The sequence below is a fragment of the Scyliorhinus torazame genome, chromosome 4 (assembly GCF_047496885.1).
Source record: "Scyliorhinus torazame isolate Kashiwa2021f chromosome 4, sScyTor2.1, whole genome shotgun sequence".
NCBI classification, from domain to species: Eukaryota; Metazoa; Chordata; class Chondrichthyes; order Carcharhiniformes; family Scyliorhinidae; genus Scyliorhinus; species Scyliorhinus torazame.
In genome coordinates this window covers 124,280,719-124,296,911 of record NC_092710.1, presented here as the reverse complement: position 1 = coordinate 124,296,911, position 16,193 = coordinate 124,280,719, and the positions used below count along the sequence as shown (strand labels likewise).

Sequence of the window (16,193 nt, the reverse complement as noted above, 5' to 3'; positions counted from 1 at the left end):
GTGAAGTAGGCGCAAGGTGGCCGTTGTTCCACCGGCGAGAGAGAGAATAACTCGGGCATTGGTGTTTGGGCAACAGAGAACCACACCCAGAATAAGCCAGCGAGTGGAGTTAAAAAGAGGGAGCCCGCTCCAACAGTTTCACCACTCTCTTGAGTGAAGACGTTTCTCCTTACCTCAGTCCTAAATGGCTTTCCCAGTATCCTGAGACTGTGACCCCTTGGTATAGACACTTCCAGGAAACAATATGCCTCCATCCATCTGTCTAGCCCCATCAGAATATTAATTTGTTTCAATTAGATCTCCTCTCATTCTTGGTTCCAGTGAATACAGTCCCAGTCGACCCAATCTCTCCTCATACTACAATCCTGCCATCCCAGAAATCAGTCTGGTGAACCTTTGCAAACTCCCTCCGTGGCAAGTATATCCTTAAAGGAGACCAAAACTGCACAGAATACTTCAGGTATGGTTTCACCAAGGCCTTATACAGGTATGCTTGCTCCTGTACACAAGCACTTTTACAATGAAGGTCAATGTACCATTTGTCTTCCTGACTGCTTGCTATATCGGCATGCTTGCTTTCCGTAACTGGTTTACTCGGACACCCAGGTTCCTTTGTATGTCAGCATTTCCCAAACCATTACCATTTAATTAATACCTTGCCATTCTGTTTCTCCATCCAAAGTGAATAACTTTCCACATTCTACAACATCTGCATTGGATTTGCCCAGTCTTTTAACTTTTCTAAATCACCTTGAAGCCTCTTAACATCCCACCTCACCACGTTTCATGTCGCCAACAAACTTGGAAATATTAACTTAGATTCCTTCATCCAAAACATTACATATTGTGAATAGCTGGAGCCCAAGTACTGATCCCTGATGGACCTTACTAGACACGGTGTCACTTCGAAAAACACACATTTGTTCGTACTCTGTTTCCTGTCTGCTAACTAATCAATCCATGCCAATATATCACCCCCAATCCCATGTGCTTTAATTTTGCACACTAACCTCCCATGTGCAATATATTGGCATAATCAATCCATGCCAATATATCACCCCCAATCCCATGTGCTTTAATTTTGCACACTAACCTCCCATGTGCAATATATTGGCATAATCAATCCATGCCAATATATCACCCCCAATCCCATGTGCTTTAATTTTGCACACTAACCTCTTGTTGGACTTTATCAAAAGCTTTCTGAAAATCCAAATATGCCACATCCACTGGTTCACTCATATCTATTCTACTAGTTATGTCCTCAAAAAACTAGGTTTGTCAAAACATAATTTTCTTTCATAAATCCATGCTGACTTTGTCTAATCTTGCTAATATTTTTTTTTAAGTGTCCTTTATAACAGACTATAGCATTTTCCCTACTACTGGGAAATTGTCTATTAGGCTAACTGGTCTGCAATTCAGTTTACTTCCTCACTCCTTTTTTAAATAGCAGTGTTACATTTTCCATCCTCCAATCTGTCAGGACTGTTCCAGAATCTACAGAATTTTGGAAGATGACAACCAACACATCCACTATTTCTACAATCACCTCCTTTAGTACCCTGGTATGTAGCTCATCAGACTCAAAAGATTTATTGGCTTTGAGTCCAATTAATTTCTCAAGCACTATTTTTTTTCCTTGAATTCCACCTTCTCACTAGAACCTTGATTCCTTAGCATTTCTAGGAATTTATTTGGGTCTTCCTCAGTGAAGTCAGAAATAGTTATTTAATTGTTCGCCGTTATAAATTCTCCTATTTTGGACTGTAAAGGACTGACTTTTGTATTCATTAATCTACTTTTTTTTATATACTTATAGAAGCTTTTACAGCCCACTTTTATGTTACTTGCAAGTTTACTCTTAAGTTTTTCCCCTCCTAATCAATCTCTTGGTCCTCCTTTGCTGAATTCTGAACTGCTCTCAAACCTCAGGCTTGACATTTTTTGCTACTTTTTAAAGCAACTTTATAGGACTCCCCTTTGAGTTTAACACTATCCTTAATTTCTTTTGTAAGACATGTTTGGGCCACTTTGCTTGTAGTGTTTTTGCACCAGATAGGAATGCATAACTGTAGTAATACATATATTTGTTCCTTAAATATTAGCTATTGCCTACGTCATTAGCCAATGCCTACATCATGCTTTTTAGTGAGGTTTCCCAATCTATCTTAGCCAAATCGCACACTATACCATTGTGGTTTTCTTCGTTTAGATTTTGACCTGAGTTTCAAATTGGACTTTCCATCCTAATGAAGAATTCTATCATGTTATGGTCACTGTTCTGTAAAGGACCCCACAAAACAAGATTAATTAACCTCTTCTCATTGTAAAATACCAAATCTAGGATAATATGTTCTCTAAATGGTTTCCCAACATACTGATCTAAAAAATAATCAATTTATACACAATCCAGGAATTCATCTGCCACAGTATTGTTTCTAATTCAGTTTATCCAATATATATGGAGATTAAAGTCACCCATTATTAATGTAGCACTCTTGTTACATTCATCTCCAATTACCTGATAATGCCATCCTCTAACTCAGTGTTCTCCAATCTTTTTAAGGGTAAGATCACTTTCAGAATCTAAACGCAGGACAAGATCTACTTTTAAAAATTCAACTAAAAACCCCAAAAATGTACGCTATGCATAACACTCACCTATTTTTAGTGTGACACCTGCGCTTTCACACTATCTGCGAGTGCTGTGAAGTCTGGGTTGTAGTTTGAGATGGCCAGTCTCAGAGTCCATCAGATGGGCAATTGCGAGATCAATACGATAGAATCCCTACAGTGCAGGAAGCCATTCAGCCCATCGCGTCTGCACCGACCCTCGGAAAGAGCACCCTAACCAGGCTCCCATCCTATTCCTGCTACCCTGTAACCACACTTAACCGACATATTCCTGGGCACTAAGGGGAAATTTAACATGGCCAATCCGCCTAACCTGCATATCTTTGGACTGTGGAAGGAAACCGGAGCACCTGGAGGAAACCCACTCAGACATGGGGAGAACATGCAAACTCCACACAGACAATTGCCCAAGGCCGGAATTGAACCTGGGACCGTGGCACTGTGACCTAGCTTTCAGCTCTATGTCATTTTGCGTGGTAATGATTCCCATGTCAAGTCCAATGCTTTGTTCAAACACCTTCTGAAGTTTTGCTATCAGCTCTCCCATGCCCACTTGAAGAAATCCAGGCCCAGTACTGATTTACTGTCACCCCTCCTTTCTTATCCATGAATGGTATTTAGGCTGCAGAATGCCCACTTGAAGAAAAGGATTAGAGACAAACAGACAATGATTTGTTCCACCTGGTCTATCTCCTGGAATCCTGTTGAATTATTTTTTCAATTTGATCAGTGGTCAGATAACTTGTTTGGATGAAACCCTTTCTGTTTGATCTGTTGTTGGAATTTCTCCAGATTTGGGAAATACTCAGTAATGTTGTTCTTTAACCGAGAAGACCACAGGCTCCATTTCAACTTAAACGTATTCACTTCACTGATCATGTATGACAAGTCTCTGTCCCTCCCTTACAGTTTACAAATAAGAAGCGGCAAATCTAGCAACCATGTATTATCTGACAGCTCGCTGCATGCCTCATTTCTTGATTTAAGGTGACAATTTCAGGAAGCAGACCTAAAAATCTCTGGAGGACTTTTCCTCGACTTAACCACCTGGCATCTGCATGAAGGATTAGTTCACCGTAGGTTGCATCAAGCTCATTGAGTTGACGATCTTGACAACAACTGTCACTACATGAGAAAAGTCAATAATCTTGCTCGCTAGCACTTGGTTGGTGGCAATTGACAAAGGAGGGGAATTCAGGATCATTTCTGTAAAGTACAACAAAGTCTGCATTAGCACCCAGCATTGACGGTGCACCATGGATTGTGATTGAAACCGGTTTCGTGATCAGAATGCTTTTCTCAGCCACATACCTTTTTGAAGGACATCCTTGCCTCTTGTCATCTCTTTCAGTGGCTAAAGAATGAGAAAGTCCCTGTTTGCTGTTGAATCTTTGGATGCCATGTGAACTGAAATAACCAGCTGGGCCATATCCATGTGGGCAGCACGGTAGCACAGTGGTTAGCACGGTTGCTTCACAGCTCAGTGTCCCAGGTTCGATTCCCGGCTTGGGTCATTGTCTGTGTGGAGTCTGCACGTTCTCCCCGTCTGCGCGTGGGTTTTCTCCGAGTACTCTGGTTTCCTCCCACAGTCTAAAGGTGTGCAGGTTACGTGGATTGGCCATGATAAATTGCCCTAGTGTCCAAAGAAAAGGTTAGGTGGGGTTACTGGGATAGGGTGGATGGGTGGGCTTAAGTCGGGTGCTCTTTTTAGTGGCCGGTGCAGACTCGATGGGCCGAACGGCCTCCTTCTGCACTGTAAATTCTATGAAATATACGTCATATCTACTGATTCATCAAACTGTATTGAGAAACATACACATCTGACAAGTCTTGCGTATTTTCTGAGACACACCTTCGGACAACATTTCCACCCTTTTGGTTACGGTTAAAGCGCCAAGTGGCATGCCCTTGATGGCTGTCATAATTTCATTGTAATTTTTCAAGTCTTTGAACAAAGTGTCAGCAACAAACACATAGCCTCCTGGATAACTTGGCCATCGGTGAATTGTTTATGTTTTGCCAGTAGATGAATGCAAAAAGACACCTCTTTCTTAGCCCTGCCTTTAGCCGCAGGTTTTGAAAAGAGTGACTGTTAAGCTTTCAAAATTCCCTTTAACTTACATATTTTCTTTGTCCAAATCACTTTGTTGAAATTTTCTTGAGATTTTGCATGCATAGTCTTGTGATGCCGTTCCAAATTATCTCTTTTACTCAAGGCTACACTCTTGACAAATGGTCCTGCCTTTTGATATTCGTAAAAATAAATTGGTTTTCCAATTCCTGGTGGAAATTATAATATTTTTTCATTTTTGAGATCCCTGGCTTCTTGCTCATCATTTTGTCTTCAACCAACTTATTCTAAGTTTTGCCGCCAGCGAGAATCTTGTTGCCAGAGTCCTGCAGATGTTTTGCGCAGTTCAGCAGGCAATGACCTGATTCACTGGTCATTACAAGACATCCAGAGTCTTCTGCAATTTGGCACAGTTTGGCAGGCAATGACAATCGATTATTAGAGACCCAACTTGTGATTGCAATAGACTACTTGGGGACCACTGCTCTACCTTGTAGGCCTGGTCAATTCCCACTAATGTTTTTTTTGTCCCTTGCTGCTTCTTAGCTTCATCCAGACCGATTCTACATCTAGACTTTGAGCCAATACCTTCTCTTAATATTACACGGATTTCATCCTGAACTAACACCACCTCACCTCCTTTCGCTTTTTGGCTGTCCTTCCTAAATATCAAATACTCTTGGATATTCAGTATAATGCATTGGTCACCCTGCAGCCATGTATCCATAATTGTAATCATATTGCACCCGTGTGTAACCAATTTGCGCTGTTAAATTAGTCTATCTTGTTGCGAATGCTCTTGTGCATTCGGATACAGTGCTTTTAGACTTGTCGTTTTAACATTTTTACACATTTCTTTTCGTATTATGGCCTTATTTGCTAGCCCTCGTTTCCGCTGCCTTCCACTTTTGCTTTCTACTTTTCTATCTTTGTTTCCCTCTCATGTCCCCCTGCTCAGGTTCCGATCCCCACCGCCACTCTAGTTTAAACAGCACAAGCAAATACCCTTGTGATGATATTGGCCCTAGTCCTATTGGGGTGCAATCTGTCCCAATGCCTCAGGAATCCAAATCTCTCCCTCCTACACTATCTTTCCAGCCACCCATTCATATTCCTGCTCTCGCTAACATGTGGCACTGGGAGCAATCCTGCGATTACTACCTTTGAGGTTCAGCTTTTTAATTTATTTCTTAGTTCCCTACATTCAGCTTTAAGGACCATCTTCCTTCTTACTTACATCATTAGTATCAGTATGGACCACAACCTCTGGCTATACACCCTCTTTCAGAATGTTCCCGCAACCGCTCAATTACATCCTTGATCTTGGCACCATCCCATCCTGTCAAGTCTGTGGCCAGAGAACACACAGCCCCCCTCCTACCATCCATATCCTGAGACGATGACCCCTCAGACGATGACCCCTCATTCTACACCCTCCAGCCAGAGGGAACAACATCCCTGCATCCCGTCTGTCCAGCCCTGTCAGAATGTCAGAACTTTTATATGTTTCAAGGAGATATCCTCCCATTCTTCTAAATTCCAGTGAATACAGGCCCTGTTGTCTTAATCTCTCTTCATGTAACAATCCTACCATCAGAATCCTAGAATAAGTCTAGTGGACCTTCACTGCACTCCCTCTACGGAAAGTATATTTGCTGCATTCCCGGGGAAATCACCTTCCCCAACTGTATTCAAAAAGCAAAACCGATTAGAGATACCTTCTCCTTGCTGATGCTCCACAGTATGGCTTGCCTGGATCTACATGGCAAGTGTAAACATCAATATCTGACCAAAAAAATACCTGTAACTTTCATCCCCTCAAATACAGAAATAGAAACTCATGAATACAAGGAGGAAAATCAGAGCACAGCCCCATCTAGCTACGTTTTTTGCACAATTACTGGAGACACTTTGTATGCTCAAAAAACTGCACTTCCTTAAGTTTGCTCTCTCAAAACCAAACTTGTGTGCCTTTCAATGCCTAATACCTGGACAATAATTCCCATTCTACTGTATGAAGCATACTCAACACACTGCCCATCACTAATTTCATTAACTTCTGAAGGTTGTAGAACAAACACCAGACCTTACCTCCGGCTTTAAGCTAACAAACAAATTTATTAATAGTCAAGTACACAGTAGCAAAGTCAAACTGCAGAGTTTCAGTTATATGCGGAACACTATTCCTTAATGTAGAAAATGTAGTCCCTGAATATTTGATCTTGGCACTTGCTGCTAACTTCTCAGAGCTCCTGTGCCTCTTCAGCTTTAAAATGATTCTTGAATTGGGACAAATTTAATTCAATTACTGTTATACCTTTGAACCCAACAAAAAAAAAAAATGACTTATGTTTTCGAAAAATTCCACTATGCCATCAAAATAGATGTCAAATACAAACGGACATTTGCTAGGCAGGGTGTCCACTTTTAATCAATAAAGTTTTATCTATGACACACACGCACGCACGCACACGCAGGGTTTCGCCCCCACAACCCAAAGGATGTGCAGGATAGATGGATTGGCCATGCTAAATTGCCCCTTAATTAGACAAAATGAATTGGATACTCTAAATTTTTTTTTAAAGCCACACAAAAACACACACACACACATTATTGTTACAATGACAAACAGATTAACAAGGCAACATCTCTACATGGCAGAAATATCAAATTGGTACAACCCGTGATTCCCCCAGTTGGTGACTAGAATTTATTCCTAGCAGTAGAGCAACTATGGAATGTACTAAGTGCAACTATTTTTTAAAATTACATGGAATTCATATTTTATGCAAGTAACCTGAAATTAAACATCTTCTATTTTGTATTCAATTTAATCTATGTTATTATTGTACACATACAAACAAGACATATACTTTCAATATATTTGTTAATCGGAGTAATCTTACAGGTTTTCCTTGAAAACACTTCTTAAATTCAATAAAACCCCTGACCCATGTGTTGCACTCCATCAAGAACATAAGACTAACAGTCCTCTGTGCTTGAATGTTTATTTACCTGGGGAATGCAGTGATGGTGCAGATGGTCTCATTCACTTTCAGTAAGGAAAACACTTCCTGTCGGCGTAACTTCATGTTTGCTTCTACAGTGTTAAAATCTGCCATCGTTCCTCCATATGGTTGCCCTGGAGTACCTTCAATCATATAGCTGCCATATTCAGGTCTCCAAAGAGTGGGATGGCTTTGGACAAAATATCAAGTATAAATTAATGTTTCCAGCATTATAGAGCTTAGCTCCACTATTTGTTTCTTAATACGGCAGATCTCAAGTATTTGCTGTACCTATGGTTCAGAAACCTCTCAAAAGTTCCAAGCTTTGTCCTTTGTTTAGGTGGTACTTGCCAATTAGAAGCATATGGAGATGCTACCATTGGTCCAAAGTCTAGGGCCAGACTTAAAAGTAAGCCATCAGGTGAGAAGAAGATCACATGGTGGTTCATCCCCACCCCCTCCCCAATTGTAATGGCCTGTTAATATACAATGTCTATGTTCATACAACAACAAATTACCACTTGGGGGGGGGGGGGGGGAAAGAGAAGAGAGAACACCTCAATAGAACAAACCCCACCATAACTTACCTATCACCTTCAAAAAAGAAGAGCATAGTTTAAAGAGGTATTTTATCAGTGAGTAAAGTAGGTCTGTTCATATTGATCAATTGCCTTAAATTAGGAAGTTGAGTTTTGTTCACCAATGTCCCTGGTAACCTACATAGTATTAACACAAGTCATTTACTGCTCCTGAAAAAAGTGATTTCTAATAATCTGACTGAAATGGTTGACTCCCTCAATAAGTTACAATTGTACACGTTTGAGTGATCAATGTTCATGATGAGCTTCGACAGGTTAAGCTACGACATGTTGTCACAACCAAGCCAGACCTTATTCTCATCCACTGACAACACATGTATATCCAGCAGAGGTCAGCATTTGAATAAGAGAATAATGGATGATTTTTCCTTCCTTAGCCTGGTGTGCACAGCTAACTGCATTACGCCTATTGCCCTGGCTGAGAAAATTGGAGGGTATAAAAGTGGAGATTCCACCTCCTAAATGTTTCAATTTACAAACAGAATATCTACGGCACAGTGGTTAGCACTGCTGCCTCACAGCACCATGGTCCCAGGTTCAATTCCGGCCATGGGCAATTGTTTGTGTGGAGTTTGCACATTCTCCCAGTGTTTACGTGGGTTTCCGCTGCGTGCTCTGATTTCCTCCCGAAGTCCAAAGATGTGTAATTAGGTGAATTATCGATGCTAAATTTCCACCTTTGTATCCAGGGATGTGTAGGTTAGGTTAAGGGAGTTATTGGGATAGGGCAGGGAGGTAGACTTCGGTGGAGTGCTCGTTCAGAGGGTCGAATGGCCTCCTTCTACACTGCAGGAATTCAGATTTTTTTTTTTAAAATATGAAATTAGAGTACCCAATTCTTTTTTTCCCAAATTAAGTGGCAATTTAGCGTGGCCAATCCATCGACATTGCAAATCTTTGGATTGTGGGGATGAGACCCACGCAGACACTGGAATGTGCAAACTTCACACGGACAGTGACCCAGGGCTGGGATTGAACCCAGGTCCTCAACGCTGTACGGCAGCAGTGCTAACCACTGCACCTCCCATGGAATTCTCGGATTCTACTTACTTGGGATTTGTCTTTTCACCCTGATTTTGAAGCTCGTGAAGAATCTCTTCTCCATGCAGCAGCACTTGAACTTTCTGATGTTCATGATCAAATGACAGCAACATATATTCAACCTAGTGGACAAAGTAGAATTAAGTAAATACTAACATTATCACAAGTGCAACAGTCAACATACAACCCCGAATTCCGGTGACACTGTAAGCGCAAGTCACACAAAAGGGTGGCTCCCAGCAGTCTTTGTTTTTGATCCCTTTTACCCATTTTTTCAGGGGACTTTGGTGTCGTTGGGGGATTTGGTGGACCTTTGCCCGACAGAGGCATGGCAAAAACATTGACGAAGAAGCCCAATGCGAAGAAAGCCCAGGAGGGTAGCCCATCAAATTAACTTGAAGGAGGGAAGTTGGCTGGTGCACCCATTACATTAGACACGCTGGCTGTGGTGATAGTGCAGGAGTTGGAAAAGGTTTGAGCGGCAGGGCAGAGATAAAGGAATAATTTAAGTCCACTGTCGAGGCAGCTTTGAGTCTGTTTTGTGAACAGCTTGTAAAGACCTTGAACATGGGGAAAATGCAAGGTGCGACATTGAATGGGGTGGAGGAGGCCTTGTCACAGCATATGGGCAGCTGGCTTCTTTTGTAGCAGAGTTACTGCTCGTGGCAAAGAGCAACAAGGCCCGACGTTAAAATTGGAAGATCTGAGCTGGCGAAGAGGCCTGCGGCCTTCAACAGGGCAAAGGCGGTGTTTTCTGGCCTGGGACCCAGGAATTTGTGTAGGACTATTACATCATGGTGGGGATGGCTGACTCGTTGAATTGAATGAGAATGGGATGGTCTCGCTCTCTACTTTGTGAAAGGCATTAAAGACAACGATGGAGGATGAGGTGGGGGTCATCTCGTACAAGGCACACATAGATAGGGAGGCCAGGAAGGAGTGTCGGGAGCTAGTGGACGAGATTCAGGGCATGGATCGGGAATATGCGACTGACCCAACGCCAGAGTTATGCGCACGCAGGAAGAGACTACAAATGTAGTTCGACCTGTTGACCGCGGGCCAGGCGGTGTGCAAGCTGAGGCGCTGAAAGGGGCTGGCATGTGAATATGGAGAGAAGGCTATTTTGGCCCACTAGTTACAGCGACAGGTGGCTGCTAGGCAGATTGTGCAGGTAAGACAGCTGGCGGTAGGTTGGTCTCCACCCCAGAAATGGGCATTTTGGTCCTTTTATGAGGGGGTTTATCGGCTGGAGCCGCCAGAGGATGAACAGGGGATGGCAGAGTTTTTAAGAGGGTTAGGATTTCCCGCAGGGGGTGTGGAATTGCATGAGGTGTTGAAAGTGCCGTTGGGGTTGGAGGAGGTTCAAACAGCTTTAGGAAAGGTGCAAGATGGGGGAGGCATTGGGGTCAGATGGGTTCCCAGTAGAAGTTTAGAAGACATTTGCAAATTAGTTGGTCCGTTGGTTTTGGAGATATTTAACCGTTCATTGGTGCAGGGTTCTCTCCCGGAGACGTTGGGGCAAGTGTCTATCCCCCTCATCCTGAAGAAGGACTAGGACCCCACAGAGTTCAGGTCGTACTGCATGATTTCGCTGCTCAACGTGAACGCAAAGCTTTTGGATAAGCTGTTAGTTCTGTGGTAAGAGCCCTGACTCCCGGAGGTGGTGGGAGAGGATCAGACAGGCAGAAAACGGTTATCCAACGTGAGGCGGCTACTCAGCATAGTTCTTACCCCAGTGGTGGGGCCGGAACACAGATAATATAGTGTCTCGGAATGCAGAAAAAGCAATTTATATGGCTGAGTGGCGCTATCTGGCCATGATTCTGGAGAGGTTTGGGCTGGGTCCTGGGTTTGTGTCATGGGAGAGGCTGTTATACGAAGCGCAGTCTGCTAGTGCGTGCACTAACACCACAAGTTCAAGGTTGTTTCGGCTGCACGGGGGATAAGGCAAGGGCGTCCTCCATCTCCTCTTCTATTTGCAATGGTGAGTGAGCCGTTGCTGTGGCTCTGAGGCCTCCGACAAGTGGAGAAAAATTGCACGGGATGGCGTAGAACACGGTACCACTATGTGCGGATGACCTCCTGCTGTATGTAAGTTATGGTGGACATCATGGATATATTGAAGAGGTTTGGCTCCTTGTCGGTGAATAAATCAAACATTTTGTGGTTAGCCTTGGGGGATGGGGGGGGGGGGGGGGGGGGGAGGAGAGGAGGATGCTGGGACTAGTTTCTGGTATCCAGGGGTCCAGGTGACTTCGCAAACTGAATTACACCAGCCTGACGAGAAGGGTCAAGGCGGATCTACAGAGGTGGAACTGCCTTCCGTTGTCGCCGGCGGGCTAGGTTCAATCCATTAAGATGAATATCTTGCTGCGATTCTTGTTTTCATTTCAATGCCGCCCAGTTTTTCTACCCAAGTCATTTTTCTGGGGGATGGAGTGGCGAATAGGGGGTTTCATACGAGCGGATTCGGAGGGGGGGGAGGGGGGGGGGGGGGGGTCCTAAAGGGAAAGGCAGGAGGGGGGGGCAGCACGGCCGAATTTGATTTTATTATTGGGCAGCCAATGCAGGGAAAGTGTTGCACATGCACATGTCCCAAACTGGTGGTTTTTTAGAGAGTCTTTTCTTCAGCAATTCGAAACGTTGATTTAGAGCTGTGCCCGTTGGTAGCTATATTTTGGGTGTCAGAGCAGCCGGAGTCAAGGATGGGTGCGGGGGCATATGCCCTGGCAATTGCTTGTTGATTATTCAGAGGCAAATTCTGCTGAGCTGGGCACAGGCGATGCCTCAGCATGGTCAGGTGACTTTTCGGGTGTTTCTGTACCTCAGGGAGGTCAGGTCAGGTTTACAGGTTGGGGGGTGGTCAATCGATGGGCTCTACTGGCGGCCTTTCATATTGTACGTTAAGAAATTGGTCACTGTTAGCCGTCAGTGTGGGGGGGGGGGGGGGGGGGGGGGGGGGGGGATATCCAGAAGCGTTGTTTGGGTTGTATTTCTGTTACTGGGGTTGTCACTGTTGTCGTTTGGAATTTGGGTGATGCTTGTTGGTTTTGTTTTGTTAATTTTTGATATAAAATGTTAAAAGTTCAATTTAAAAAAACATACAACCCTAATTAAAACCTTTGTCAAATTGTCTAAATATGCAGAAAAAATGTCCTTTGTCGACTGAAAACAGAAATAAGCATCTGTTCAGAAATAGTGTGTTTACAATGGCAATGTTGATCAGTCGGCCTTCAATCATTAACCCACAGTTCTCCATCACCTTGTTTTTACTAAAGGAACACAACTTCCCAGGTCTGCCATGACTTGTCTAATTCAGGAAAATGGTCTGTGGCCTATTTGCACTATCCTGGTAAAAGTGTCGAGGAATATCCCCAAAACTAGGTTACAATTGTGGCCCTATTAAATGGAATAGGACTGTCTGGGATAGAGACAGCTCCTCGACATCCCACAAACAATAGATGAAGGTATGTGCTCCAAATCACTCAGCTTTGTTTAAGTCGGACTTCCGGGTGCGGCGATGACCAGCTGAGTCGCACGTTTCGGCAGCTCCCTGTGAAACTGACTTTTGGGCTCTTGATAGGAGCCCCAACGGCAATTTTGACGGCTAAAAACACTGTGCGGTAAACCAGAAGGGAATCCCCCCCTGGATACGGATGGAAAAAGGAGGAGAAAGTGGCCAGATTGCAGTGGATCCTTGAGAACAGCGGCAAGGAAGGCAAGCAAAAACCAAGATGGCGTCGGAAGGTGGCAGTTTAACATGGGGCCCTGAACAACACGAGTTCTTGAAATGCTGTGTGGAAGAGATCAAAAAGGAAATGAAGAAAGAGCTGTTGGCCCCGATACTACAGGCGATCGAAGGGCTAAAGGAGGAACAAAAGACCCAGGAGCGGGAGCTTCGGGTCGTGAAGGCAAAGGCAGCCGAGAATGAGGACGACATACAGGGCCTGGTGGTGAAGACGGAGACGCAGGAGGCACATCAGAAACGATGTGTGGAAAGGTTGGAGGCACTGGAAAACAACGCAAGGAGGAACAACCTGAGGATTCTTGGTCTTCCTGAAGGTGTGGAGGGAGCGGACGTCGGGGCATATGTGAGCACGATGCTGCACTCGTTAATGGGAGCGGAGGCCCCGGCGGGTCCGTTGGAGGTGGAGGGAGCATACCGAGTGATGGCGCGAGGACCGAGAGCAGGAGAAATTCCCAGAGCCATAGTGGTGAGATTCCTCCGTTTTAAGGATAGAGAAATGGTCCTTAGATGGGCGAAGAAAACTCGGAGCAGTAAATGGGAGAACGCAGTGATCCGCGTTTATCAAGACTGGAGTGCGGAGGTGGCGAGAAGGAGGGCGAGCTTTAATCGGGCCAAGGCGGTGCTTCATAAAAAGAAGATAAAATTTGGAATGCTGCAACCGGCAAGACTGTGGGTCACATATCGAGGGAGGCACCACTACTTTGAGACGGCGGATGAAGCGTGGACTTTTATTGTGGAAGAAAAACTGGAATGAGCGGGTTATTAAAAAGAACGTTTGAACAAAGTGGTGGGGCGAATGTGGGGGGCAAAGAGGGGTTTTATGTACTAATCCTGCGATGTGGTAACTTTTCTCTCTCCCCCAGGTGGTGATGGGGGAGGAGGGGAGGTGGAGGAGATGGGGCGTTGGCCATTGGGGGCGGGGCCAAGGGGCTATGATAATCATGGCGGGAATAGAGAAGCAGGAAGGAGGGGGCGTCGCACGGTGCGAGCCGAGGTCACGGGGGGAAGCCGAGGTCAGCCAGAGTTTGCTTACTTCTGGGAGCAACATGGGGGGAGTAATTACGCTAGCGGGGGATCTAGCGGGGGGGGGGGGGGGGGGGATTACTGGGTTGCTGCTGCTGGGGAGAGGGGGGAGCTGGTATGGGAGAGGATGGGCGGGGGGGGCACCGCCTGGGGGAGATACAGCTGCGTGGGAACCGGGTGAGGAGCTGGAAAAAGGTGATGGCTAATCGACAAGGGGGGGGGGGGGGTAGGAAGCCCCCCAGCTCGGCTGATCACGTGGAACGTGAGAGGGCTGAACGGGCCGATAAAGAGGGCACGGGTACTCGCACACCTTAAGAAACTTAAGGCAGATGTGGTTATGTTACAGGAAACGCACCTGAAACTGATAGACCAGGTTAGGCAACGCAAAGGATGGGTGGGGCAGGTGTTCCATTCGGGGCTAGATGCGAAAAACAGGGGGGTGGCTATATTAGTGGGGAAGCGGGTAATGTTCGAGGCAAAGACTATAGTGGCGGATAACGGGGGCCGATACGTGATGGTGAGTGGCAAACTACAGGGGGAGATGGTGGTTTTGGTAAACGCATATGCCCCGAACTGGGATGATGCCAATTTTATGAGGCGGATGCTAGGACGCATTCCGGACCTAGAGATGGGAAAGCTGATAATGGGGGGAGATTTTAATACGGTGTTGGAACCAGGGCTGTATAGGTCAAAGTCCAGGACTGGAAGGAGGCCGGCAGCAGCCAAGGTACTTAAAGATTTTATGGAGCAGATGGGAGGTGTAGACCTGTGGAGATTTAGCAGACCTAGGAGTAAGGAGTTCTCGTTTTTCTCCTATGTCCATAAAGTCTACTCGCGAATAGACTTTTTTGTGCTGGGTAGGGCATTGATCCCGAAGGTGAGGGGAACGGAGTATACGGCTATAGCCATTTCGGATCACGCTCCACACTGGGTGGACTTGGAGATAGGGGAGGAAACAGGAGGGCACCCACCCTGGAGAATGGACATGGGACTAATGGCAGATGAGGGTGTGTGTCTAAGGGTGAGGGGGTGCATTGAAAAGTACTTGGAACTCAATGATAATGGGGAGGTCCAGGTGGGAGTGGTCTGGGAGGCGTTGAAGGCGGTGGTTAGAGGGGAGCTGATATCAATAAGGGCACATAAAGGGAAGCAGGAGAGCAAGGAACGGGAGCGGTTGCTGCAAGAACTTTTGAGGGTGGACAGACAATATGCGGAAGCACCGGAGGAGGGACTGTACAGGAAAAGGCAACGGCTACATGTAGAATTTGACTTGCTGACTACAGGCACTGCAGAGGCACAATGGAGGAAGGCACAGGGTGTACAGTACGAATATGGGGAGAAGGCGAGCAGGTTGCTGGCACACCAATTGAGGAAAAGGGGAGCAGCGAGGGAAATAGGGGGAGTGAGGGATGAGGAAGGAGAGATGGAGCGGGGAGCGGAGAGAGTGAATGGAGTGTTCAAGACATTTTATAAAAAATTATATGAAGCTCAACCCCCGGATGGGAGGGAGAGAATGATGGGCTTCTTGGATCGGCTGGAATTTCCCAAGGTGGAAGAGCAGGAAAGGGTGGGACTGGGAGCACAGATCGAGGTAGAAGAAGTGGTGAAAGGAATTAGGAGCATGCAGGCGGGAAAGGCCCCGGGACCGGATGGATTCCCAGTCGAATTCTATAGAAAATATGTGGACTTGCTCGCCCCGGTACTGACGAGGACCTTTAATGAGGCAAAGGAAAGGGGACAACTGCCCCCGACTATGTCTGAAGCAACAATATCGCTTCTCTTAAAGAAGGAAAAGGACCCGCTACAATGCGGGTCCTATAGACCTATTTCCCTCCTAAATGTAGATGCCAAGGTCCTGGCCAAGGTAATGGCAATGAGAATAGAGGAATGTGTCCCGGGGGTGGTCCACGAGGACCAAACTGGGTTTGTGAAGGGGAGACAGCTGAACACGAATATACGGAGGTTGTTAGGGGTAATGATGATGGCCCCACCAGAGGGAGAAACGGAGATAGTAGTGGCGATGGATGCCGAGAAAGCATTTGATAGAGTGGAGTGGGATTATTTGT

At 45.5% G+C, this 16,193-nt stretch overlaps 1 protein-coding gene across 1 annotated transcript in view; it reads right to left on the bottom strand.

The window, feature by feature from the left end:
* The window catches only part of gclc (glutamate-cysteine ligase, catalytic subunit), a 126,204-nt gene that overhangs the window by 82,520 nt on the left and 27,491 nt on the right, over window positions 1-16,193 (bottom strand). The window contains exons 2-3 of the mRNA XM_072498585.1: window positions 9,366-9,478; window positions 7,724-7,906 (exon numbers count right to left, since the gene is read on the bottom strand). Of these exons, the coding sequence (XP_072354686.1) occupies window positions 7,724-7,906; window positions 9,366-9,469 (287 nt within the window). The 5' untranslated portion in view covers window positions 9,470-9,478. The remainder of the gene's footprint in view (window positions 1-7,723; window positions 7,907-9,365; window positions 9,479-16,193) is intronic.